The sequence below is a fragment of the Lepidochelys olivacea genome (assembly GCF_965140295.1).
Source record: "Lepidochelys olivacea isolate rLepOli2 genome assembly, chromosome: 28".
Classification (NCBI taxonomy): domain Eukaryota; kingdom Metazoa; phylum Chordata; order Testudines; family Cheloniidae; genus Lepidochelys; species Lepidochelys olivacea.
The window spans coordinates 5,857,016-5,880,515 of record NC_140438.1 but is presented as its reverse complement, the minus strand read 5'-3'; the positions used below and the strand labels follow the sequence as shown (position 1 = coordinate 5,880,515).

General features: G+C 63.4%; 2 protein-coding genes across 3 annotated transcripts in view; one reads left to right on the top strand and one right to left on the bottom strand.

Moving 5' to 3' along the window:
* The first annotated feature begins 4,773 nt into the window (after positions 1-4,773).
* Positions 4,774-11,930, top strand: CLDN15 (claudin 15). Of its 2 annotated transcripts, none has more exons than XM_084616556.1 (5): positions 4,774-5,130; positions 9,012-9,176; positions 9,746-9,827; positions 9,929-10,039; positions 10,489-11,930. In XM_084616556.1, the coding sequence occupies exons 1-5, from the start codon at positions 4,914-4,916 to the stop codon at positions 10,583-10,585; spliced, it is 672 nt and encodes a 223-aa protein (XP_084472682.1). In that variant the 5' UTR covers positions 4,774-4,913; the 3' UTR covers positions 10,586-11,930. The 2 variants fall into 2 exon arrangements, with proteins under 2 accessions (XP_084472682.1, XP_084472681.1); XM_084616555.1 differs by lacking the exon at positions 4,774-5,130 and adding an exon at positions 5,654-6,001 and having other exon boundaries at positions 10,489-11,929.
* A 592-nt stretch (positions 11,931-12,522) lies between these two features.
* The window catches only part of LOC311514120 (dnaJ homolog subfamily C member 3-like), a 28,311-nt gene continuing 17,333 nt past the window's right edge, over positions 12,523-23,500 (bottom strand). Inside the window, exons 9-12 of the mRNA XM_084616518.1 lie at positions 16,992-17,112; positions 15,634-15,766; positions 14,945-15,093; positions 12,523-14,371 (exon numbers count right to left, since the gene is read on the bottom strand). Of these exons, the coding sequence (XP_084472644.1) occupies positions 14,229-14,371; positions 14,945-15,093; positions 15,634-15,766; positions 16,992-17,112 (546 nt within the window). The 3' untranslated portion in view covers positions 12,523-14,228. The remainder of the gene's footprint in view (positions 14,372-14,944; positions 15,094-15,633; positions 15,767-16,991; positions 17,113-23,500) is intronic.

Sequence of the window (23,500 nt, the reverse complement as noted above, 5' to 3'; positions counted from 1 at the left end):
ACGGAGGGAGGAGAGGGAAGCGCCCCACAGCCCCATGGCTGAACCACGACACAGCAGCCAGGCAGCTGCATGGGGCATGTTCAACGATGGGGGACCAAAGGACGCCCTGTGCCAATGACCAGGGAGAGAACCCAGGAGTCCTGGCTCCCGGCCCCCCGGGCTGCCCTCCCAGAGCTCGTAGCCTAGCCCCTTACGCACATCTTCACCCCCTAGACCGCTGCCTCAACAAGGGCTGAAGGCCGGGGTTTGCCTGGCTGGGTTCTCCACACCCCAGCGGCTGGACCTTTCACCAGGCAGGGGACGGGGCCAGCTTGGAGCAAGGGGCACGAATGAGTCACCCCATATCTCCAGCACCCCGTTGCCAAGCAACTGGCTCATTTATCGTCCTTATCCCCGTCGTTCCCACCCCCAGGACGGATGGTGGCCAAGGTCTCAGGTTTGGCCTTGATCAAAGCCACTGGGGAGGGGTAAATAATTAACTGGCTGAGCTTTGCCAGCACTGTCTGCCCCCCCCACTCCCCCCTGGAGCTTGGCAGGGAGGGGAGGTTGGTACGGCCCTCTCCGCCCCCCCAAGTCACACCGCTGCTGTCTCCAGAGCCCATGTGAAAGAGCAGAAAGAAATCGCTTCCCTCCGGGACCAAAGATCACTGGCGATGTCCCCGCCAAGCAAGTCCGGGCACGGCAAGAGCCCTGAGCTCGGTCGGGATCTGTGCAGCTCCCACACAACGGGGGGACCCCGAGCTCGGCCTGGGCCTCGTGCCAGGCGCTGTGCAGGCCCTGGCCGAGATCAGGGCCCCCACTGTGAACAGACCGTCAGCGAAACACGAGTTACGGGTCTGCAAACAGAGGTCACTTGGTGCCATTTAACGTCCTCTGCCATACAGGAGGACAGACGAGAGATGAGCTTGTCCCATCTAGGCGTAAAAACCTAGGCCTTTATCCAGTTTCATGGCATAGGGTTTCTTTGTTTTTCACATTTCCCCCGATTCTTGTAAAAACAAATTCCACATGGAAATGAAAATCTTTGTTCCATTTCCAGCCTGTTGGTTCTCTTCGAAAATCCCATTTGGGAATGTTGTGTCTTTTTTTTCACTTGGGAAACATGCCCGAATTTCCCCTTGTAAACTTAATTTTTTTTGAAAATGTAACACTTTTCAAGGGGGAAAAATGACACAATTGCAAAAGTGTTGTTTTTTCTGCCAGATTTTCAGAGTTTTGCTAAAATGGAAATTTGAAAACCATTTCAAAATGACAAAGAAAGAAAGAACGAAAGAAAGAATGAAAGAACGAACGAACCAACGAAAGAATGAAAGAAAGAACAAAAGAACGAACCAACGAACAATAGAACGAACGAAAGAAAGAATGAATGAAAGAACGAAAGAATGAATGAACAAGAGAAAGAACGAAAGAAAGAATGAACGAACAAGAGAAAGAAAGAATGAGCGAAAGAAAGAAAGAATGAAAGAAAGAAGGAAATAAACGAAAGAAAGAACAAAAGAAAGAATGAAAGAAAAAATGAACAAAAGAATGAAAGAAAGAAAGAACAAACGAAAGAAAGAAGAAAAGAACGAAAGAACGAACGAACGAAGAAATGAAAACAAACACATTTTGTTCATTTTCCCCCAAACTTTTTTGCTTTTGCAATTCTTGTTTTGGTGAATACACAACATAGATACACGATGGAAAATGTTTCATTTTTCATTGCAATATTTCCTTGGAGATTTGGGAGGGATTAAATCAACCCTCCCCCCACGAAAAAAAACCCCACCATTTTTTATTCTTTTTGGCAACAGAAAAATAAAAATTTCCAGCCAAAAATCCTTCATGTTTTTTTTTTTTTGACAAAAACTTAAAATTTTTTGTTGGCAGAAAATGCAACTCCCCCGCTCTCCCCCCCCGACAACTCTTCTGCCCGGGGAAGCTGGCAGCATCCAGGGCCGGGTTCAATATCTCGGGGTTCCCTTTCAACAATACAACACAGAACCGGCTCCAGCCCCTCTGGGAAAATCCCCCCCCCCCGGGCGCCTCTCGGAGTTTTAGCCATTTCTGGTTAAAAGATTTTTTTTTTGAAAAATGGACAATTTGGTACCAAAAACAATAAAATAAAAATTCCTCCACGAACCCCCGCCCATGGGAACTGGCTGGCAGGATGGGACTGAACCCCCGCCCATGGGACTGGCTGGCAGGATGGGACTGAACCCCCGCCCATGGGAACTGGCTGGCAGGATGGGACTGAACCCCCGCCATGGGACTGGCTGGCAGGATGGGACTGAACCCCCGCCCATGGGGACTGGCTGGCAGGATGGGACTGAACCCCCGCCCATGGGAACTGGCTGGCAGGATGGGACTGAACCCCCGCCCATGGGAACTGGCTGGCAGGATGGGACTGAACCCCCGCCCATGGGACTGGCTGGCAGGATGGGACTGAACCCCTGCCCATGGGACTGGCTGGCAGGATGGGACTGAACCCCCCCCATGGGACTGGCTGGCAGGATGGGACTGAACCCCCGGCCATGGGACTGGCTGGCAGGATGGGACTGAACCCCCGGCCATGGGAACTGGCTGGCAGGATGGGACTGAACCCCCGCCATGGGACTGGCTGGCAGGATGGGACTGAACCCCCGCCCATGGGAACTGGCTGGCAGGATGGGACTGAACCCCCGCCCATGGGGACTGGCTGGCAGGATGGGACTGAACCCCCGCCCATGGGACTGGCTGGCAGGATGGGACTGAACCCCCGCCCATGGGGACTGGCTGGCAGGATGGGACTGAACCCCCGCCCATGGGAACTGGCTGGCAGGATGGGACTGAACCCCCGCCCATGGGACTGGCTGGCAGGATGGGACTGAACCCCCGCCATGGGACTGGCTGGCAGGATGGGACAGGATGGGACTGGCAGGATGGGATGATTTAACTGGGAATTGGTCCTGCTTCGAGCAGGGGGTTGGACTAGATGACCTTCTGGGGTCCCTTCCAACCCTGATCTTCTATGATTCTATGACTGGAGCTGAGCATTTGGGGATAACAGGCCTATCCCGACTTTACCCAGGACAGGCCACACCCGAACTGCACAAACGAAAGCAGAGAGACCAACAGCTGTGTTTGCCAGGCTGGGAAACTCCAGCTCCGGTTAGCCCCACAGAAAGAATCGTAGAAGATCAGGGCTGGAAGGGGCCTCAGGAGGTCGTCTAGCCCAACCCCCTGCAGTGCCAGGCCCCAAATGGCCCCCTCAAGGATTGAACTCACAACCCTGGGTTTAGCAGGCCAATGCCCAAACCACTGAGCTGTCCCTGCCCCCACCTCGATGGGCAATCAAGTGGGTGGGAAAGGCAGCAGCGGCCTGCTCTGCCCTCTGGTTAGCTGGGCACTGCTACGTTCGGGTAACCCCTGCCAGGCTGGAGAGACCCAGGGCAACCGAGGCAGGCATTGGCGTCTCCTCTGGCCTTTGTCCAGTTCAGAGGAGGAAGGCTGGGAAAACTCTCTGGGCCCAGGCCGGCATAAAGGCGTCTTGCCTCTGAGCAGTGCCAGGTTTCGGGAGAAATATGGATTGGACGGGGGCTTGATTCGGGAGGGTTGGAGAAATAAATGCCGCCGTGACGAAGTGGGGGATTTTCTTGTTTTTCCAATAGGTTGCACACAAATGCGTGACACCCTCTGATGGCTAACCGCCTCCCCGTCGGGATCAACTGCCTCTTATTCTCTGGCTGAACCCGGGCAGACTCAGCTGCCGGCGGTTGGCACTGGCTCTGAGAAATCGCCCTTTGTCACGGCCCAGAACCTAGCGTCCTGTTGCCCTTGCCAAGCCAAGCGTATGCCTCGGGGATTGTGCAATGCACCAGCCCCTTTCCAACTCTGCATCCGGGGGAGACCGCTGCCCAGCCCACCGCTCCTCGTCCGGTGCTGGCGGCCTCCCAAGAGGAAAGGTGGGTATTCCCTGAGTGGCGGGCGTCAACAGAAAGGGGAGCGTGCGCTCGGGGTCTATGCCAGTCTGGAACGCAGCCCGAGAGAAGCTTATCGTGTCCTTGGCTATCGCAAGGGAGTGTGCCTCCCGGCTCTCCCTGCAGGAGCAAGCCTGTCCCGCTCCTTCCGCCCTCGGCCACAGATTTTGCACTCCACCCCAGAAGGGGCTGCCCTCGGGGGCAGGTTCCTAGGAGCCTGGCGCAAAGAGAAAGGGGTTTCCTTGCACGGGGGCCATGCTGGAGGCTGGCGAGAGGCCGCAGCTCCTGGCGGGGTAGTTTGGGAATGAGCTGTGACCGATGGAGCTCAGTGGGCTGGAGTCAAAGGGGCCAGACTCAAGCCCATTACAGCCTGGATGAAGATCAACTTGACCTGCGAGAGGGATGGATGGGATGCTGTGGGATCAGGCTCCGGGGGGGGGGGGCGGGAAGCGGGGATCATGCTGTGGCATGTGATCACCTAGGTCAGGCAAGCTGGGAGCCAGGACTCCTGGGTTCTCTCCCTGGCTCTGGGAGGGGAATGGAGTCGAATCTAGAGGGTCAGAGCAGAGGGGGCTGGGAGCCAGGACTCCTGGGTTCTCTCCCTGGCTCTGGGAGGGGAATGGAGTCGAATCTAGAGGGTCAGAGCAGAGGGGGCTGGGAGCCAGGACTCCTGGGTTCTCTCCCCAGCTCTAGGAGAGGCCTGAGTCACGTTCATAGCTGGGGGGAGGGGAGACGCCCACACACAGCGAGCCAGAGATCCACGCAGACGGTGCGCAAACCCGCCCCCCAGGCCCAACTCTCACACCTACCCCGCCCCGTTAGCCGTTGCTCGGCCCCGTTATCCCGCCCTGACGTCAAGAGGCCGCCTCTGGTTTTACTCGGCTGGCCGCTCGGGGCTGAGCCATCCGCCGCTCGCCCCAGTCCCCGTGCGCCCCTGCCCGTGCGCTCCTGCTCCCCGTGCGCCCTGGGCGCGCCATGGCCGCGGCGGTGGAGGCCGGGGGCTTCTTCCTGGGCTCCTTTGGCTGGGCGCTGCTGGGGGTGACGCTGCCCAACAGCTACTGGCGGGTGTCCACGGTGGAGGGCAACGTGATCACCACCTCCACCCTCTTCGAGAACCTCTGGCAGAGCTGCGCCACCGACTCCACCGGCGTCTACAACTGCAGGGACTTCCCCTCCATGCTGGGGCTGACCGGTAACGGGGACCCCCCCCGCCCCGCCCTGCCCTCTGCGCCCCGGAGCCCCCCCCCCGCTGCAGAGCCGGGACCCCCCTCTCCTCCCCGTGCGCCCTGGGCCCGGAGCCCCCCCCGCAGAGCCGGGACCCCCCTCTCCTCCCCGTGCGCCCTGGGCCCGGAGCCCCCCTGCAAAGCCGGGACCACCCCCTGTGGGCCCCGGGCGCCTCCTGACAGCTGCCCAAGCAGATAGTAAATCGGGGAGAGGGGCTGAGACTCTGCCCCCCGCCCCCGCCCCGGGAGTATCTCGGCCCAAACTGGAAACGCTCTTAAGTAAGGCCTAGAGGATTGGGGTGGAGGTAGCTTGGGAGCCAGGACTCCTGGGTTCTCTCCCTGGCTCACGTTCATAGCTGGGGGAGGGGGGTCGCCCACACCCAGCGAGAGCCAGAGATCCACGCAGAGGGTGCGCAAACCCGTCCCCTACCCCCCATGCCCAACTCACGCACCTACCCCGCCCCGTTAGCCGCTGCTCGGCCCCGTTATCCCGCCCTGACGTCAAGAGGCCGCCTCTGGTTTTACCCGGCTGGCGGCTCCGGGCTGAGCCATCCGCCGCTCGCCCCAGTCCCCGTGCGCCCCTGCCCTGTGCGCTCCTGCTCCCCGTGCGCCCTGGGCGCGCCATGGCCGCGGCGGTGGAGGCCGGGGGCTTCTTCCTGGGCTCCTTTGGCTGGGCGCTGCTGGGGGTGACGCTGCCCAACAGCTACTGGCGGGTGTCCACGGTGGAGGGCAACGTGATCACCACCTCCACCCTCTTCGAGAACCTCTGGCAGAGCTGCGCCACCGACTCCACCGGCGTCTACAACTGCTGGGGCTTCCCCTCCATGCTGGGGGTGACCGGTAACGGGGACCCCCCCGCCCCGCCCTCTGCGCCCCGGAGCCCCCCACCCCGCAGAGCCGGGACCCCGGTCCCCTCCCCGGCAGCCCCGGGACCGGAGCTCCCCCCCTGCAGAGCCGGGACCCCCTCCCCTCCCCTCCCGGTGCGCCCCGGAGTCCCCCCGCAGAGCCGGGACCCCGCTCCCCTCCCCGTGCGCCCCGGGTCCGGAGCTCCCCCCCCGCAGAGCCGGGACCCCGCTCCCCTCCCCGTGCGCCCCGGGCCCGGAGCTCCCCCCCCGCAGAGCCGGGACCCCGCTCCCCTCCCCGGCAGCCCCGGGACCGGAGCTCCCCCCCTGCAGAGTCGGGACTCCCCTCCCCGTGCGCCCCGTAGTCCCCCTGCAGAGCCGGAGCCCCCCACCCCGCAGAGCCGGGACCCCGCTCCCCTCCCCGGCAGCCCCGGGACCGGAGCTCCCCCCCTGCAGAGCCGGGACCCCCTCCCCTCCCCTCCCCGTGCGCCCTGGGCCCGGAGGCTCCCCTCTGCACAGCCGGGACCCCCCTCCCCTCCCCGTGCGCCCCGGGACCGGAGGCCCCCCCCTGCAGAGCCGGGACCCCCTCCCCTCCCCTCCCCGTGCGCCCCGGGACAGGAGCCCCCCCCCTGCAGAGTCGGGACTCCCCTCCCCTCCCCGTGCGCCCCGGGACCGGAGCTCCCCCCCTGCAGAGTCGGGACTCCCCTCCCCTCCCCGTGCGCCCCGGAGTCCCCCTGCAGAGCCGGAGCCCCCCACCCCGCAGAGCCGGGACCCCGCTTCCCTCCCCTCCCCGTGCGCCCTGGGCCCGGCGGCTCCCCTCTGCACAGCCGGGACCCCCCTCCCCTCCCCGTGCGCCCCGGGACCGGAGGCCCCCCCCTGCAGAGCCGGGACCTCCCCCACCCCCTGTGGGCCCCCTGCGCCTCCTGACAGCTGCCCAAGCAGATAGTAAATCGGGGAGAGGGGCTGAGTCTCTGCCCCCCGCCCCCTCCCCGGGAGTATCTCAGCCCAAGGTGGAAACGCGCCTAGAGGATTGGGGTGGAGGTAGCTTGGGAGCCAGGACTCCTGGGTTCTCTCCCTGGCTCCAGGCGGGGAGTAGGGGCTGGTGGTTAGAGCGGGGGTGGGGGTGGGGTTGGGAACCAGGACTCCTGGGTTCTATCTGTACTCCTGCCATAGGCTCCCCCCTGCCTGAGTTTCCCCCTCCGTGCAGTGGGGCTGGACACTTAAGAGCTGAACGGAAAGAAAGCCCCTAGGGGTCGCCAGCCGGGCTGGGTAGGGGTCGCCAGCCGGGCTGGGTAGGGGTCGCCAGCCGGGCTGGTGAGGTGCCCTGGGCCGGTGCCCACTCCCCAGCCAGGCGCGCACGGCTCAGCCCCGGCGCCAGGGCGAACGCCGGGAGCCTGGCCGCAGGCCCCGGGCCCTGGCAGGTGTCCCAAGGGGGGTGGAAGCTCCCGACGCCTTGGGGCTTGGTGCCCGCTGGGCATCCCCTGCCCTCACACCCGCTGCCAGGCGTCTGGACCCTGGGCGGGGGGTTGGCAGATGTGCTCAGGGTGGTAAGAGTTACATTTTGCGTCCAAACAGGGTCCCCCCGACCCCACAGATGGGAGAGAACCCAGGAATCCTGGCTCCCAGCCCCCCTGATCTAACCCACCAGCCCCCACTCCCCTCCCAGAGCCGGGGAGAGAACCAAGGAGTCCCGGCTCCCAGCCCCCCCTGCTCTGACCCACCAGCCCCCAGTCCCCTCCCAGAGCTGGGGAGAGAACCCAGGAGTCCTGGCTCCCAGCCCCCCCCTGCTCTAACCCACCAGCCCCCACTCCCCTCCCAGAGCCAGGGGGAGAACTCAGGAGTCCTGGCTCCCAGCGCCCCCTGCTCTGACCCACCAGCCCCCACTCCCCTCCCAGAGCCAGGGAGAGAACCCAGGAGTCCCGGCTCCCAGCCCCCCTGATCTAACCCACCAGCCCCCACTCCCCTCCCAGAGCCAGGGGGAGAACTCAGGAGTCCTGGCTCCCAGCGCCCCCTGCTCTGACCCACCAGCCCCCACTCCCCTCCCAGAGCCGGGCAGAGAACCCAGGAGTCCTGGCTCCCAGCCCCCCCTGCTCTGACCCACCAGCTCCCACTCCCCTCCCGGAGCCGGGGAGAGAACCCAGGAGTCCTGGCTCCCAGCCCCCCCTGCTCTTACCCACCAGCCCCCACTCCCCTCCCGGAGCCGGGGAGACAACCCAGGAATCCTGGCTCCCAGCCCCCCCTGCTCTTACCCACCAGCCCCCACTCCCCTCCCGGAGCCGGGGAGAGAACCCAGGAGTGGGGGCCGGTGGGTTGGGGGGGGGGTCATGTTGTGAAGTTCAGTGGATTTGCCCCCTGAGTGGGGGGAGAGCGCAGCTCCCCACCGGGGCCCGTCCCAACCGACCACCGCTTCCCCGCCCCGTGGGCCGCTCCGACGGGAACCGTCCCCGGTCGGGTCCCTGCGCCGGCGCCGTGTGGCCGAGTCCACATCGCATTTGCGGCCCGGTTCTGGGTTCAGGTCTAGGCAGGATCCAGGCCAACAGGGCCCGGCTCTCGGGGGATCTGGGCGGCGCCCGGGCCAGCGGGGGCCCCCGATGCCCGCCGAGACCCACCGGCGAGGCGGGTCGCGCTCACATGAAGCCACCGAACCGGCGTCTGGACCGTGTGAACCCCGCTTCCCGCGCCGGGTCCACAGGGATCTGGGTGGCATGCGGGTTTTTTTACCCCGGTCTGGCGTAGATACCTGAGCGCCCCCCCCCGCCGCCCCCGTCCTGGTTGTATTGACCCTGTCAGGTAGGGGGCGAATCCCCCGAGTCCCATTGTAGATGGGGAAACTGAGGCACGCGGAGGTCTCGCTCTTCCGCGGCGCTTTCCGCTGCTCAGTTGCAAAGAGTTCGGGTTGGCCCGAAGCCCCGTGGGTCTCCCCTCTCCAAGACCCAGGGCCGGGGGGGGGGCAATGCACAACTTCTCAGCTATTCAGCCCCCCCCCTCCTTGTACTCCCCCCCCCCAGGCTACCTGCAGGCCTGCCGAGCCCTGATGATCACAGCCCTGCTCTTCGGCTTCCTGGCCATCGTCTGCAGCGTGGTGGGGATGAAGTGCACCAAGGTGGCGAACGGGAACCCCGCAGTCAAGGGGAAGATGGCGGCCGCTGGGGGCTGCATGTTCATCCTGGGGGGTGAGCGCCTTGCAGTGCCCCCGATCCGCCCCCTGGGGGGCAGGGAACAGCCCCAGCGCGGGGTGCCTTGGCCATGCCCCCGGTCCGCCCCCACGGGCCCTGGAACAGCCCCAGGGTGGGGTGCCTTGGCCATGCCCCCGCTCTGCCCCCTATGGGCCCTGGGGGGCAGGGAATAGCCCCAATGTGGGGTGCTCTGGCCATGTCCCCGATCCACCCCCGATGGGCCCTGGGGGACAGGGAATAGCCCCAATGTGGGGAGCTCTGGTCAGGTCCCCGCTTCGCCCCCGATGGGCCCGAGGGGGAGGGAACAGCCCCAGGGTGGGGTGCTCCGGCTATGCCCCCGATAGGCCCTGGGGGGCAGGGAATAGCCCCAATGTGGGGTGCTCTGGCCACGTCCCCGATCCGCCCCCGAGGGGTCCTGGGGGGAGGGAACAGCCCCATGGTGGGGTGCCTTGGCTCTGCCCCCGCTGGGCCCTGGCGGGAGGGAACAGCCCCGGTGCTGTGCACCGGGGCGGTGGGGGTCGCGGGCCCGCCCCCCGAGGCGCTCACGTCTCCCCTCTCCCCCCCAGGGCTGTGCGGGATGGTGGCGCTCTCCTGGTACGCCTTCAACATCACCCGCGACTTCTTCGACCCCCTCTTCCCCGGCACCAAGTGAGTCCGGCGGGCTGGGCTGGGCTGGCCTGGGGGGCAGCAGGGGGGGGATCCCGCCCCACGGCCCTGACCCCCCTGCCCCCGGTCTCTCCGCCCTGCAGGTACGAGATCGGCCCGGCGCTGTACGTGGGCTGGAGCGGGTCCCTGCTGGCCATCGTCGGGGGCGGCTGCCTCCTGGGGTCCTGCTGCACCCCGTCCTCGCAGGACAAGAGGTAACGGTGGGCAGGGCCCTGTGATCCCGGGGCAGGGTCTTGTGATCCCGGGGCAGGGTCTTGTGATCCCGGGGCAGGGCCCTGTGATCCCGGGGCAGGGCCCTGTGATCCCGGGGCAGGGTCCTGTGATCCCGGGGCAGGGCCCTGTGATCCCGGGGCAGGGCCTTGTGATCCCGGGGCAGGGCCCTGTGATCCCGGGGCAGGGCCTTGTGATCCCGGGGCAGGGCCCTGTGATCCCGGGGCAGGGTCCTGTGATCCCGGGGCAGGGCCCTGTGATCCCGGGGCAGGGCCTTGTGATCCCGGGGCAGGGCCCTGTGATCCCGGGGCAGGGCCCTTGCCCTGCAGCAGAGGAGGGGTGGGGGGAGCTCCCCCCAGCCCGGGCCTGGTGGCCCCCAGGACTCCGGCTGGGCGTGCGTGTGACCCCAGCCCTCCCCGTTGTGTCCCACCAGTTTCCACTACGCCCTCCCCAAGGCCGGCCCCAGTCGCCTGCGGAGAGGGTCCGACGCCAGCACCGGCGGGCAATACGGCAAGAACGCCTACGTCTAGGGGTGGGGACGGGGGGGGGGACGACACCCACCCACCGCAAGTCCCCCTCCCCCTCTCCCACCCTGCACCGGACTCCGCCGCCCCCGGCGCCTGGCTGAGCCCCGGGAACCGGAGAGGGGCAGGACCGTTTGACGACTTGCCAGGCCAGAAGACTCCGGTCGGTCGCCACGCCAGGATCCGAGGGGGCGAGCAGCGGAAGACAAAAAGAAAAAACAACCCCCAACCCCCCCCCCCCCCACAATGTCCCTGCTCATCTGACTAGGGGGGGAAATCCTTCCTGACCCCAAAGCCCGTGATCGCTTGGACCCGGAGCATGGGAGCAGCCAGGCAGCTGGAAAGAGGGGTTTCGGGCCAGTGTCTCATCTGCAGCTGTGGCCCATCCCTGCTGCCTCGGAGAAAGTTGGGGGGACAGGACCAAGATGCACCTGGCTCACTGGGCACAGCGGGAGGTGGAGTGGGGGCTGGGCCGGGAACCTTCCTGACCCTAGCGGCAACCCCGTGAAGCCCTGAAGCATGAGTCTAGATTCGCGCTTCCCGGTGCAAAGAGGAATTTTTCAATGAGATTTTTTTTCCCCATGGGAAAAGGCCGACGCACGGAAAACAAAACTGTTTGGGGAAGGGGTCGGTTCCGCTTCATTGCCCTGGGTTTTTTTTGGGGGGGGGGGGGGACAGGGGGGATTTTTGTTTTTTTAAAGAGGGTCAGAAAACGTCAAAAGGGGGAAGTTCCACGGTTTTGGCTGGAAAGGCCGATTCTCGTTCAAGTCCAAGCGGAGACAAAACGGGGAGACGCTGGCGTTTTCGATGAACTCGATCGGCAACCGCTCGGCTCCGGAACGTGGCTGCGATTTCCCGGGGGTGGGGTGGGGTGGGCGTGTTGATCATTTCCCCCACCAGCTTGAAAACCCGCGGGGGCCCAGCGCTGCCGGCGGACCGGCTTGGAGGGGAGCGGCTCGGTCCCACCGGGAAGCGAGGGCGGCCTTCCCCGCCCTGGTCGCGCGCCGTGGGGCTGGGCCGTTCCAGGAGGCGCAGAGGCGGCTGGAGTCTGCCGCAAACTCGGCACCGGGCTCTTCGGCCGCCTGGAGCTCGCGGGGGGCCGGGGAGAGGCGGACGTGCAGAGCCAGACTTTCCCGCCTGTTTTGTACAAAATAAAGGTGTTTGAACGCAAAGGCCCAGTGTTCCCTGGGGGGGAGGCCGGAGCCCCAGCTGGTGAATACGGTGGGGAGCTACGGTAAGCCGGGACTGCTGCGGGAGCAATGACAGGGGTGCGGCTTGGAGCTTGGGCAGGACCGGCTGGGGCACGGGGATGAGTAAGGCCCGGGCCCCGGCTGATTTGCGGGAGCGCCGGCCCCTGGGTAGAATTGGGGGGGGGGGGCGGGGAACTGTGGTCCTGCCCCCTGGCCCAGTGCTGGTAAGAGCTGCCCAGGGAGCTCCAGCTCACATGCCTGGCCCCCCCAGGCCAGGGGAGAGTGCGGGGCTCCCCGGCCTGGCCAGGGGTGGGGTCTGGGGGGGGGGGAAGACGAGGAGCAGGAGGTGCGACCCCAAATGTTCTTTGTGCCCAGGGCTCTGCTCATGCACTAAATGCCAGAGGTCCCCCCGGCCCCGTTTGCAGATCTTGGTCAGGGCCTCTAACCCCGTACTTGGGAGGGGGGCAGGCCTGTTTCATGCCAACGACTAACTCAAAGGCCTAACACACAGGTGGGAGAAAAGTTCTCGGCGTTAAAGAGCTACCCTTCCCCCTGGGCCAGGCAGAGCCAGAAAGTCACAACCAGCATCACACCTCCCCACCTCCTTGCAGGAAAAAGACACCAGAGCCCGGAGGCGACTAAGATTACCAAAGTTAACCCCTTCAGGCCTCCATAAAGAAGCAAACCTCCGTTCCTCCTCTTTCATCCCAGCTCGAGCAGGCCTGAGCCCAAAGAGGGAAAGGGAAAATGGGACCCTGTTTGCAATATGAACTTTAATCCCAACCTCGGGGGCGGCGCCTGCCACCCCTTGCCTGTGCAATGATTACAACCCACTCCTGAAAAGAAATCAATGTTAAAAATCGTATCTCTAAAAGAGCCAACGGGGGAGAAAATAAATCCAGGTCAGTTATAAAACATCAGCGGGACCGACTGCACCGTTACCAGCCAGAGGGGGGCGGGAGCAAGCAGCACGGAGGGTGGGAATGATCGTTAACCGAATTAAAATTCCTGCTTGGCCTTTCATCAGCCCTGACAGAAATTAACAGAGTCCTCGTACAGCCAGGAGTAAAGAACCACTTAGCCCACCGAAAGGGATGTGAAAAAGGGAAACATTAGCGGGGCTAGGTCTTTTTTAGCTATGCAAAGGCCTGGGAGGGGTTTTGCCAAGACGGGGAAACAAATTTTGTTTCTCTGTGAAAAATATATCAGGAAAGAGCCGGTTTTCCAGGAATTTGGGTGAGTTTTCACCAAGAGCTCATCCCTGTGCAAGGGAGATTTTCTTAGGGGGACAAAAGGCTTTTTTTGGTTCATTAAAAAAATACTAATAAATAATTCAGCACATATTTTTCCCCCAAGGGACTCTGATTGGTTTGTAAACCACACACATCGAGCAGAAATGGCTGGCTGGCTTTCACTTGCTTTACAGGGCTCCTTGGAGGTCGGCTCTGGGGGTCCCGTGCTCTCTCAGCCCCCCCGATGACGTGATGGGGGTGGGCTTGGAAAAAAGGGAGACGGGTATAAGAAAAATCTCAAAAAAAAAATGAAGAAATAAAAAAGTGGTTTTGTCTCAATTTTCCTGCAGGACAATTTCAATTTCCTAGCGAAAATTCAAAAGCCGACCGATTTTTGACTCGGACGTGCTGACATCTTCATGGGGGATGTAGTTCGGGCACCTCGTGCCCCCTTTCTGGTCTGTAGCCCAGATGCCCTGGCTGGACTACATCTCCCATGATGCACCACTGCCTCCGTGCAGTATGGGAGCCCCTGCTGCATTACTGGAGAGGCAGGCCAAGCCCACAGGAGGCATGAAGCCCCCTGAATGACAACTCCCATGAGTCCAAATTGAAAATTTTTCATTTTTGAGGCATGCGTTTGTTTTTCCAACCAAAGGCCGACGCATTTCCCAAAAAGTTTCCCTGTGGCAGACACCCCAGTCACGCCCGGGGCCAATAATTCTCCTTTTGATGGGCAATTTCCAATCAACCCTCGCGCCGAACCTTCAGCGCAGACCGCTTTTCTCCTAAGCGTGCCTTGGGCGTTAGCCGTCGCACACCACAGACGAGAAGAGATTGAGAGGATCGGAATTCAAACTGATGCCCAGCTGGATGAAGGGAAAGCATGGGGGGCTAGGTGCATGTCTCGCTCCAGGGCCGAAGATGGGATGCACAGACGGAGAGAATCCAATTAGTTCTCCGGGAAATTCAGCATAGAAAGAGAGATCCTCGCAGGTCTTCTTGAGACACCATAGAGAGGCGGCAAAACCATCTCATTCTCTACCTCTCTGCAGGTCACGGGGAAAGTAAATGCCCCCGTTCCCAGCCCAGAAAGAAACGTGGCAGGACACATTTGACACGATGAGTGGGAGGCGACTCCGGGGCCCGTGCAGGAGTCTACAGGAGAGACCATCAGCCCCGGTCTCCCCTCGACGCGCAGTCCGGAGCTCTTCCTCCCGCCCCGAGCTAATTGAAGTGGAATTTGAAGTGAAAATTGCCAGAGCCGAAGGGGTTAAACTCAAAAGGCCACTGGTGGGGGTGCCCTCCCCCCCCTTGCTGGTTCTCGGGGTCCAAGGGGTCCTCTCCGGAGTCAAACTTCTGCCGCATGTCTGGAAGGGAAAGGCGTGGTGAAGCAGGGGATTCGGGGTAACGTTTAGGACCTGCGCCTACCCACTAGGCATTGCTCCCCACTGGCTGGGAAGAGATCACTTCTCCCAGGGCACTAAGGGGATGCTCCAGGCCCGGAGTGGGCACCTGTGGCCAGACATCAACCCCCAAAGGAGAGGCAACCCGGGTGTGTCTGGGGACTAAGGGGGGACCAAGAACATACAGAGAGACCGACACGGGGCCCCAGGAGAATGCGATTTCTCCGGGGAGGGTGTCTCCGCCTATAGGAACTCTTTCTTGGCTTGTCCCCACTAACCCGACCACCGCCCGGCGCTCTGTGCCAGGTGACTGACGGCTTCTGCCTGGCTTCGCTGTTTCTGGGGCTCCCTGAGCAGGAAAAGCCCCTCTCGGGAGTCTGATGTGCCGAGAGCCCCGGTGGGAAACAGGGGCCCAGTCTCGGAGACACTGGGGGACCACGTGGCCCTCGGAGGGTAGCTATGCCAGGGGCTCTTGGGTGAGTCTCGGGCACTCCACGCACCAGCCCGTCTGTTCGTCCACCCCCGGCCGGGCCTTACCTGGGTCTGTCAGGACCTCTTTAGCGGCTGCGATGTCGATGAACTTCTTCTCCGCCTCCTTCTTCTCGTCCTCGGACTGGAAGTTGTCGGGATGCCATTGCTGGGCCAGCTTCCGGTAGGCCTTGATGATCTCCTGCTTGTTGGCGTTCCTGGGGGTGGGGGCCAAGCAGGAGGTGTAAGAACATGGCAGCGGATGGGCCAAGCAGGGGCCCTGTCTACACTAGCCAGGCCACCGGAGAGTCCAGTTCTGGGGTCCCCAGTTCCACAAGGACGTCGACAAACCGGAGGGGAGGGCCGCAAGAATGATGAAAGGACCGAAAAACCTCCACGCTTTATAGCCCGCTCAGTCTGTTTAGGCTAACGCCGAGAAGGCGAAGCGGGAGGGGACCTGATCGCAGGCTAGAAGGACCTCCATGGGGCACCAAAACCGGGCTCTTTGATCTAGCAGACAAAGGTCGAAGAACCAACGGCTGGATGTTGAAGCGGGACAAAATTCAGACTGGAAATGAAGTGAAACTCTGGGCTCCGTCGTACCGATCCCCACTTCCTCATGGCCCGGGGCTCCTCAAATGCCTTCCCGTTGGGGGGTGGGTCCCACAAGCCCCCTGAGGGCTCCGGGCAGCCCTGGGGTCTGGCTGGGGAGATCCCATCCTGCTGGTTCAAACCCCCGCCTGGGAAATGACACCCACCTCCGGATCCCCAGGATCTTGTAGTAGTCCCGTTTCTTTGACTGCTTCAGCAGCTTCTGGGCTCTCTCCAGCCCCTCCTTCACCTCCTCGTTTTCCCCGTCAAACTCCTTGGCCTCCTGGTAATCCTCCACCGCTGTGAACCAAGCAGAGCTGCCTCACGCCGTGCCCCGAATTCCCGCACGGCGCCCTTCGCCGAGGAACCAGCCCAGAGCCGTCGCGGCCGACTGCCAGGCACGCGCCGCTGTTGGGGCTTGTAGTCCAGGCGCCTCGGGAGCCTGGTTCTCCTCTGTGGGCCGGGCTGCCCCCGGGGAACTACAGCTCCCAAGATGCACCACGGCCACAGAGTTCCCTTGGGCACTGCCTCTCCAAAAGCGGCGGTCATGGCGCATCGTGAGAGATGCAGCCCAACAGAGGGCATGAGGTACACTCCCACGATGCACCGTGGCCTCTCCTCTTGCTGAGCCGCAACAGTGCATCATGGGAGCCCCTGGCAGAGGGGTCTCATGGAAGGCGGAGTCTGTCCCGGGGGCCCATCCCAGAGGGAACGAGGGGAGCAGGACACCTCCCAGTACAGCTCCCGCCATGCCCCACTGCCCATCTGGAAGACTGTGGTGTGGGCCGTGGGAGATGTCCTTTAACCAGGCACCCCAGACTCATAAGGAACCCGAACTACAGTTCCCAGGAGGCGATCCCGCCTGTCTCCGCAAGGGATGACTGCAGAGCATCATGGGCTATGTAGTCCGACAAGGGCCCCCAGCCCCAGAACTACATCACCCAGGAGGTACCAGTTTTCATCTCGATTTCTGCCAATTTTTCTTTTTAAATTTTCTATTGAAAAATATAGACAAAAATACCCCTCCCACTCGAACGCACTATACACCACACCACTCCCCTTCCCTTCCCAGCTGATCTAGAACCCAGGAGTCCTGGCTCCCAGACATGCACCCCCCCACCCTCTCCAGGATATGCCCCCAGACACACTGGCCCTACCCCACCTTCCTGTCAGAGCTGGGACAGGACCCAGGAGTCCCGACTCCCAGACCCGCCCCGTTCTAACCCCCTCGACGCCACTCCTGTCCCCGGCCTGGGATAGAGCCCAGGAGCCCCGACCCCCAGGGCACTGCTCAAGCCGCTAGGCCGCACCGCCTGCCAGCCTTCCCCGAGGGCTGTGGCCAGAGCTTTGCGGGTGGCTGGGAGGACGGGGCGAGACCGCACGGGTTGAATGCGGGGAGGGCGCCCGGCTCTCGAGCTGGCCCTGCTCCAGTCTCCTGAAGGTTCCCCAAAGGAAGGGCCGGTGACCGGGCTGCTCTCGCTCGGGCCGGCCGCCGGGCGAAGACCTCCGGCCGGCCGCGCCCTACCTCGCTGGAACTCCTCGTTGAGGATGTAGGCCTCGGCCCTGTCACGCAGGATGAAGATGTTGCGTGGGTCCCGCTGGTGAGCCTCCGTGCACACGTCGATGGCTTCCTGGGGCCGTTTGCTCTGTCGGGTTGCGGGGGAGAGAGGTGGGTCAGGCTGCGGCCGAGGGGCTGTTCCGCCCCTCTAGATTACTTGCACCCCAATCCCCGCCCAGCCTCTCTGGGACACACCCCACTGACCGCCCCCCCTCGCCCCCCACCATGCTCTCTGGGATGGGCGCAACTGCCCTCCTCCAGACATGCACCCCCACCATCTCCAGGACACCCCCCACCGGCCCCGAGACCTATGCCCCACACTCTCTGAGATATGTCCTCCCATCCTCTCTGGGATGTGACCCATTAGCCCTCCCAGACACGCCCCATACCTTCTGGGACATGCGTCCCCCACTCCCCACCGTCTCCAGGATGTCCCCCATTGCCCCCTTCTGGGCACGGTCCGCCCCCTCCCCAGACACACCCCCACTGTTCTCTCCACAACTGCCCCCTCTCCCGTAGGTCCGCTCTGGTGGGCGCTAGCGGCATTAGCCACAGAGGGAGCCCCTAGCGTGGGCACCGCTGCATTGCGGTGCAGGGGGTCTTACGCTGGGAAACGCGGGCGTCCCGGCGTGCCTGGGGGGAGACAGACACAGAGATTGCGCCCACAAGTTCCAACCCCAGCCCCGTGCCGGTGTGAACGGTCCCTGCCTCCCCCCGAGCTGGCAAGGGGTTTGCGCTTCCTCTCCCGTCCTGCCGTCGCTGCCTTGCAAACTCAAAACGAACGTGCCTTCCCTCCCGCCCAAGCCCACTAGTGCACTCGCGGTCCCTAGAGAGCTGGGCTGGGCCAGCTCCTTGCATGCATTTGGAGGTCCACCCTCACCGGCCCCGCTGCAATGCAGGGAAGGGTCATTTCTCCCCATTTCACCGAGGGAAACTGAGGCACGCAAATTCAAGGCACCGTTTTCAAAAGTGACGAGTTTGTGTTCAAAAAGACGAGGAGTCCGGTGGCACCTTGTTTCTGTGGCTACAGACTAACAGGGCTACCCCTGATTCCGAGTTCGTATTCAGCCCCCTTGGGGTGGGTCAATCACACAGCAGCTTTCGACCGCCTTGCCTTCGGCGACTCCCGCTCCGTCACGCAGCGAGTCTGCGGCAGCACCAGAAATCGAACCCAGGCGTTCTGATTCCCAGTCCAGCCCGTCAACCACAAGTAGGGCTCCTGGATCATTGGCCAGCAAAACTTTCCCCCCTCTGTGACGAAGTGGGGAGTTTCCTTGTTTTTCCTATGGTTTGCATGCCGAGTGGGTGGGACTCAGTTTCCCTGGGTGTTGCTGGTTGACCGAGGGGATGGGAGAGGGAGTTTGTTGGGACACAGGACCGGCGAGGGAACTTGGGACCCCGGCCAATGGCCTGGAGAATGGAGACCCCAGCGACTGGTGACTGGGAGGCCCAGCTCGGGAGTCGCAGCCGGTTCTGGCCAGCGGGAGGACAATGGGCTGCGGAGAGAGGACCCCAGTGACCTGACCAGCCGGTTCCAGCCAGAGGGGGACAGAAGAGGGGGGCCCACGGCGAGAAACAGGCGTGCTGAGGCTCGGAGAGGTGCGGCTCCAGGAGGCGGAGGGGCTCAACCCCTGAGAGAGAGCGGACCCCCGAGAAGGGCTGTTTCACTGAAGGGGGTGCCCCCCACGGACCGCATGGGGCCCAAGTGTGGGCACAACCTGTGACTCCGTGAAACCCTCCACGAGAACACTGCGGGGTATTTTGGCAGGCCGAGTCTCTCCTTTCCTAGGATATTTTGCATTTTCCGTCGGAAAACCAGAACAATTTCAGTGCCGAAACTCAGGGGGGGAAAACGTCTAATTTTTCAGCAGGAAAATAATCCCCGATTTCGGACCAGCTCCAACCACAGGCAGGAGCATCCAGAGCCAGGCCCACCGAGCGCGGGACAGGGGTGTACGGGAGCAACGGCAGAGACCCTGCTTCCTCCCGGACGCTTGGCTCGGAGCCAGCCTGTGGTTTTGGGAAGGATGCAAAAGGATTTGCTGCGGGCCTCGTCCTTATCGACCCGATTGCCAGCAGGGGGTGGGGCTTAGACCCCATCAATCACAGGCCTCCACCACGCCCCTTGACACGGAAGGCAGGTGTCGGGTGCAGGCTCTGGGCTGGGCTCTCTCTGCCCCCTGCTGGAGGGGACGGGCCTTGCTCTGTGGGTGTCCCTGCCGCCCCTGCCATCTCAGCACCGGGCGAGGAATCCGTGTGTACACAGCCCCAGCGCCCCGCCCCAGAGGTGGCCGAATCCCAGCCAGGGTGAGGAATCCGTGTGTACACAGCCCCAGCGCCCCACCCCAGAGGTGGCCGCATCTCAGCAAGGGAAGAGGAATCTGTGTATACACAGCCCGAGCGCCCCACCCCAGAGGTGGCTGCATCTCAGCACCGGGCGAGGAATCCGTGTGTACACAGCCCCAGCGCCCCACCCCAGAGGTGGCTGCATCCCAGCAAGGGAAGAGGAATCCGTGTGTACACAGCCCCATCGCCCCACCCCAGAGGTGGCTGCATCTCAGCACCGGGCGAGGAATCCGTGTGTACACAGCCCCAGCGCCCCACCCCAGAGGTGGCCACATCTCAGCAAGGGAAGAGGAATCCGTGTGTACACAGCCCCAGCGCCCCACCCCAGAGGTGGCCGCATCTCAGCACTCGGCGAGGAATACGTGTGTACACAGCCCCAGCGCCCCACCCCAGAGGTGGCCGCATCTCAGCACCGGGTGAGGACTCCGTGTGTACACAGCCCCAGCGCCCCACCCCAGAGGTGGCTGCATCCCAGCAAGGGAAGAGGAATCCGTGTGTACACAGCCCCAGCGCCCCACCCCAGAGGTGGCCGCATCCCAGCAAGGGAAGAGGAATCTGTGTATACACAGCCCGAGCGCCCCACCCCAGAGGTGGCTACATCCCAGCAAGGGAAGAGGAATCCGTGTGTACACAGCCCCAGCGCCCCACCCCAGAGGTGGCCGCATCTCAGCAAGGGAAGAGGAATCTGTGTATACACAGCCCGAGCGCCCCACCCCAGAGGTGGCTACATCCCAGCAAGGGAAGAGGAATCCGTGTGTACACAGCCCCAGCGCCACACCCCAGAGGTGGCCGCATCTCAGCAAGGGAAGAGGAATCCGTGTGTACACAGCCCCAGCGCCCCACCCCAGAGGTGGCTGCATCTGAGCACCGGGCGAGGAATCCGTGTGTACACAGCCCCAGCGCCCCACCCCAGAGGTGGCCGCATCTCAGCACTAGGCGAGGAATCCGTGTGTACACAGCCCCAGCGCCCCACCTCAGAGGTGGCCGCATCTCAGCAAGGGAAGAGGAATCCGTGTGTACACAGCCCCAGCGCCCCACCCCAGAGGTGGCCGCATCTCAGCACCAGGCGAGGAATCCGTGTGAACACAGCCCCAGCGCCCCACCCCAGAGGTGGCCGCATCCCAGCAAGGGAAGAGGAATCCGTGTGTACACAGCCCCTGTGCCCCACCCCAGAGGTGGCTGCATCCCAGCACCGGGCAAGGAATCCGTGTGTACACAGCCCCAGCGCCCCACCCCAGAGGTGGCTGCATCCCAGCAAGGGAAGAGGAATCCGTGTGTACACAGCCCCAGCGCCCCACCCCAGAGGTGGCTGCATCTCAGCAAGGAAAGAGGAATCCGTGTGTACACAGCCCCAGAGCCCCACCCCAGAGGTGGCCGCATCTCAGCACCAGGCGAGGAATCCGTGTGTACACAGCCCCAGCGCCCCACCCCAGAAGTGGCCGCATCTCGGCAAGGGAAGAGGAATCCGTGTGTACACAGCCCCAGCGCCCCACCACAGAGGTGGCCACATCTCAGCAAGGGAAGAGGAATCCGTGTGTACACAGCCCCAGAGCCCCACCCCAGAGGTGGCCGCATCTCAGCACCAGGCGAGGAATCCGTGTGTACACAGCCCCATCGCGCCACCCCAGAGGTGGCTGCATCTCAGCACCGGGCGAGGAATCCGTGTGTACACAGCCCCAGCGCCCCACCCCAGAAGTGGCCGCATCTCGGCAAGGGAAGAGTAATCCGTGTGTACACAGCCCCAGCGCCCCACCCCAGAGGTGGCCACATCTCAGCAAGGGAAGAGGAATCCGTGTGTACACAGCCCCAGCGCCCCACCCCAGAGGTGGCTGCATCCCAGCAAGGGAAGAGGAATCCGTGTGTACACAGCCCCAGCGCCCCACCCCAGAGGTGGCCGCATCTCAGCAAGGGAAGAGGAATCTGTGTATACACAGCCCGAGCGCCCCACCCCAGAGGTGGCTGCATCCCAGCAAGGGAAGAGGAATCCGTGTGTACACAGCCCCAGCGCCCCACCCCAGAGGTGGCCGCATCTCAGCAAGGGAAGAGGAATCTGTCTATACACAGCCCGAGCGCCCCACCCCAGAGGTGGCTGCATCCCAGCAAGGGAAGAGGAATCCGTGTGTACACAGCCCCAGTGCCCCACCCCAGAGGTGGCCGCATCTCGGCACCGGGCGAGGAATCCGTGTGTACACAGCCCCAGCGCCCCACCCCAGAGGTGGCTGCATCCCAGCACCGGGCGAGGAATCCATGTGTACACAGCCCCAGCGCCCCACCCCAGAGGTGGCCGAATCCCAGCAAGGGAAGAGGAATCCGTGTGTACACAGCCCCAGCGCCCCGCCCCAGAAGTGGCCACATCTCAGCACCGGGCGAGGAATCTGTGTGTACACAGCCCCAGCGCCCCACCCCAGTGGTGGCTGCATCTCAGCACCGGGCGAGGAATCTGTGTGTACACAGCCCCAGCGCCCCACCCCAGAGGTGGCTGCATCCCAGCAAGGGAAGAGGAATCCGTGTGTACACAGCCCCAGCGCCCCACCCCAGAGGTGGCTGCATCTGAGCACCGGGCGAGGAATCCGTGTGTACACAGCCCCAGCGCCCCACCCCAGAGGTGGCCGCATCCCAGCAAGGGAAGAGGAATCCGTGTGTACACAGCCCCAGCGCCCCACCCCAGAGGTGGCTGCATCTCAGCACCGGGCGATGAATCCGTGTGTACACAGCCCCTGCGCCCCACCCCAGAAGTGGCCGCATCTCGGCAAGGGAAAAGGAATCTGTGTATACACAGCCCCAGCGCCCCACCCCAGAGGTGGCCGCATCTCAGCACCGGGTGAGGAATCCGTGTGTACACAGCCCCAGCGCCACACCCCAGAGGTGGCCGCATCTCGGCACCGGGCGAGGAATCCGTGTGTACACAGCCCCAGCGCCCCACCCCAGAGGTGGCTGCATCTCAGCACTCGGCAAGGAATCCGTGTGTACACAGCCCCAGCGCCCCACCCCAGAGGTGGCCGCATCCCAGCAAGGGAAGAGGAATCCGTGTGTACACAGCCCCAGCGCCCCACCCCAGAGGTGGCCGCATCTCAGCACCAGGCGAGGAATCCGTGTGTACACAGCCCCAGCGCCCCACCCCAGAGGTGGCTGCATCTCAGCACTCGGCAAGGAATCCGTGTGTACACAGCCCCAGCGCCCCACCCCAGAGGTGGCTGCATCCCAGCAAGGGAAGAGGAATCCGTGTATACACAGCCCTAGCGCCCCACCCCAGAAGTGGCCGCATCTCAGCACCGGGTGAGGAATCCGTGTGTACACAGCCCCATCGCCCCACCCCAGAGGTGGCTGCATCTCAGCACCGGGCGAGGAATCCGTGTGTACACAGCCCCAGCGCCCCACCCCAGAAGTGGCCGCATCTCGGCAAGGGAAGAGGAATCCGTGTGTACACAGCCCCAGCGCCCCACCCCAGAGGTGGCCACATCTCAGCAAGGGAAGAGGAATCCGTGTGTACACAGCCCCAGCGCCCCACCCCAGAGGTGGCCGCATCTCAGCACTCGGCGAGGAATCCGTGTGTACACAGCCCCAGCGCCCCACCCCAGAGGTGGCCGCATCTCAGCAAGGGAAGAGGAATCTGTTTATACACAGCCCGAGCGCCCCACCCCAGAGGTGGCTGCATCCCAGCAAGGGAAGAGGAATCCGTGTGTACACAGCCCCAGCGCCCCACCCCAGAGGTGGCCGCATCTCGGCACCGGGCGAGGAATCCGTGTGTACACAGCCCCAGCGCCACACCCCAGAGGTGGCCGAATCCCAGCAAGGGAAGAGGAATCCGTGTGTACACAGCCCCAGCGCCCCACCCCAGAGGTGGCTGCATCTCAGCACCGGGCGATGAATCCGTGTGTACACAGCCCCTGCGCCCCACCCCAGAGGTGGCTGCATCCCAGCAAGGGAAGAGGAATCCGTGTGTACACAGCCCCAGCGCCCCACCCCAGAGGTGGCCGCATCTCAGCACCAGGCGAGGAATCCGTGTGAACACAGCCCCAGCGCCCCACCCCAGAGGTGGCCGCATCCCAGCAAGGGAAGAGGAATCCGTGTGTACACAGCCCCTGTGCCCCACCCCAGAGGTGGCTGCATCCCAGCACTGGGCAAGGAAT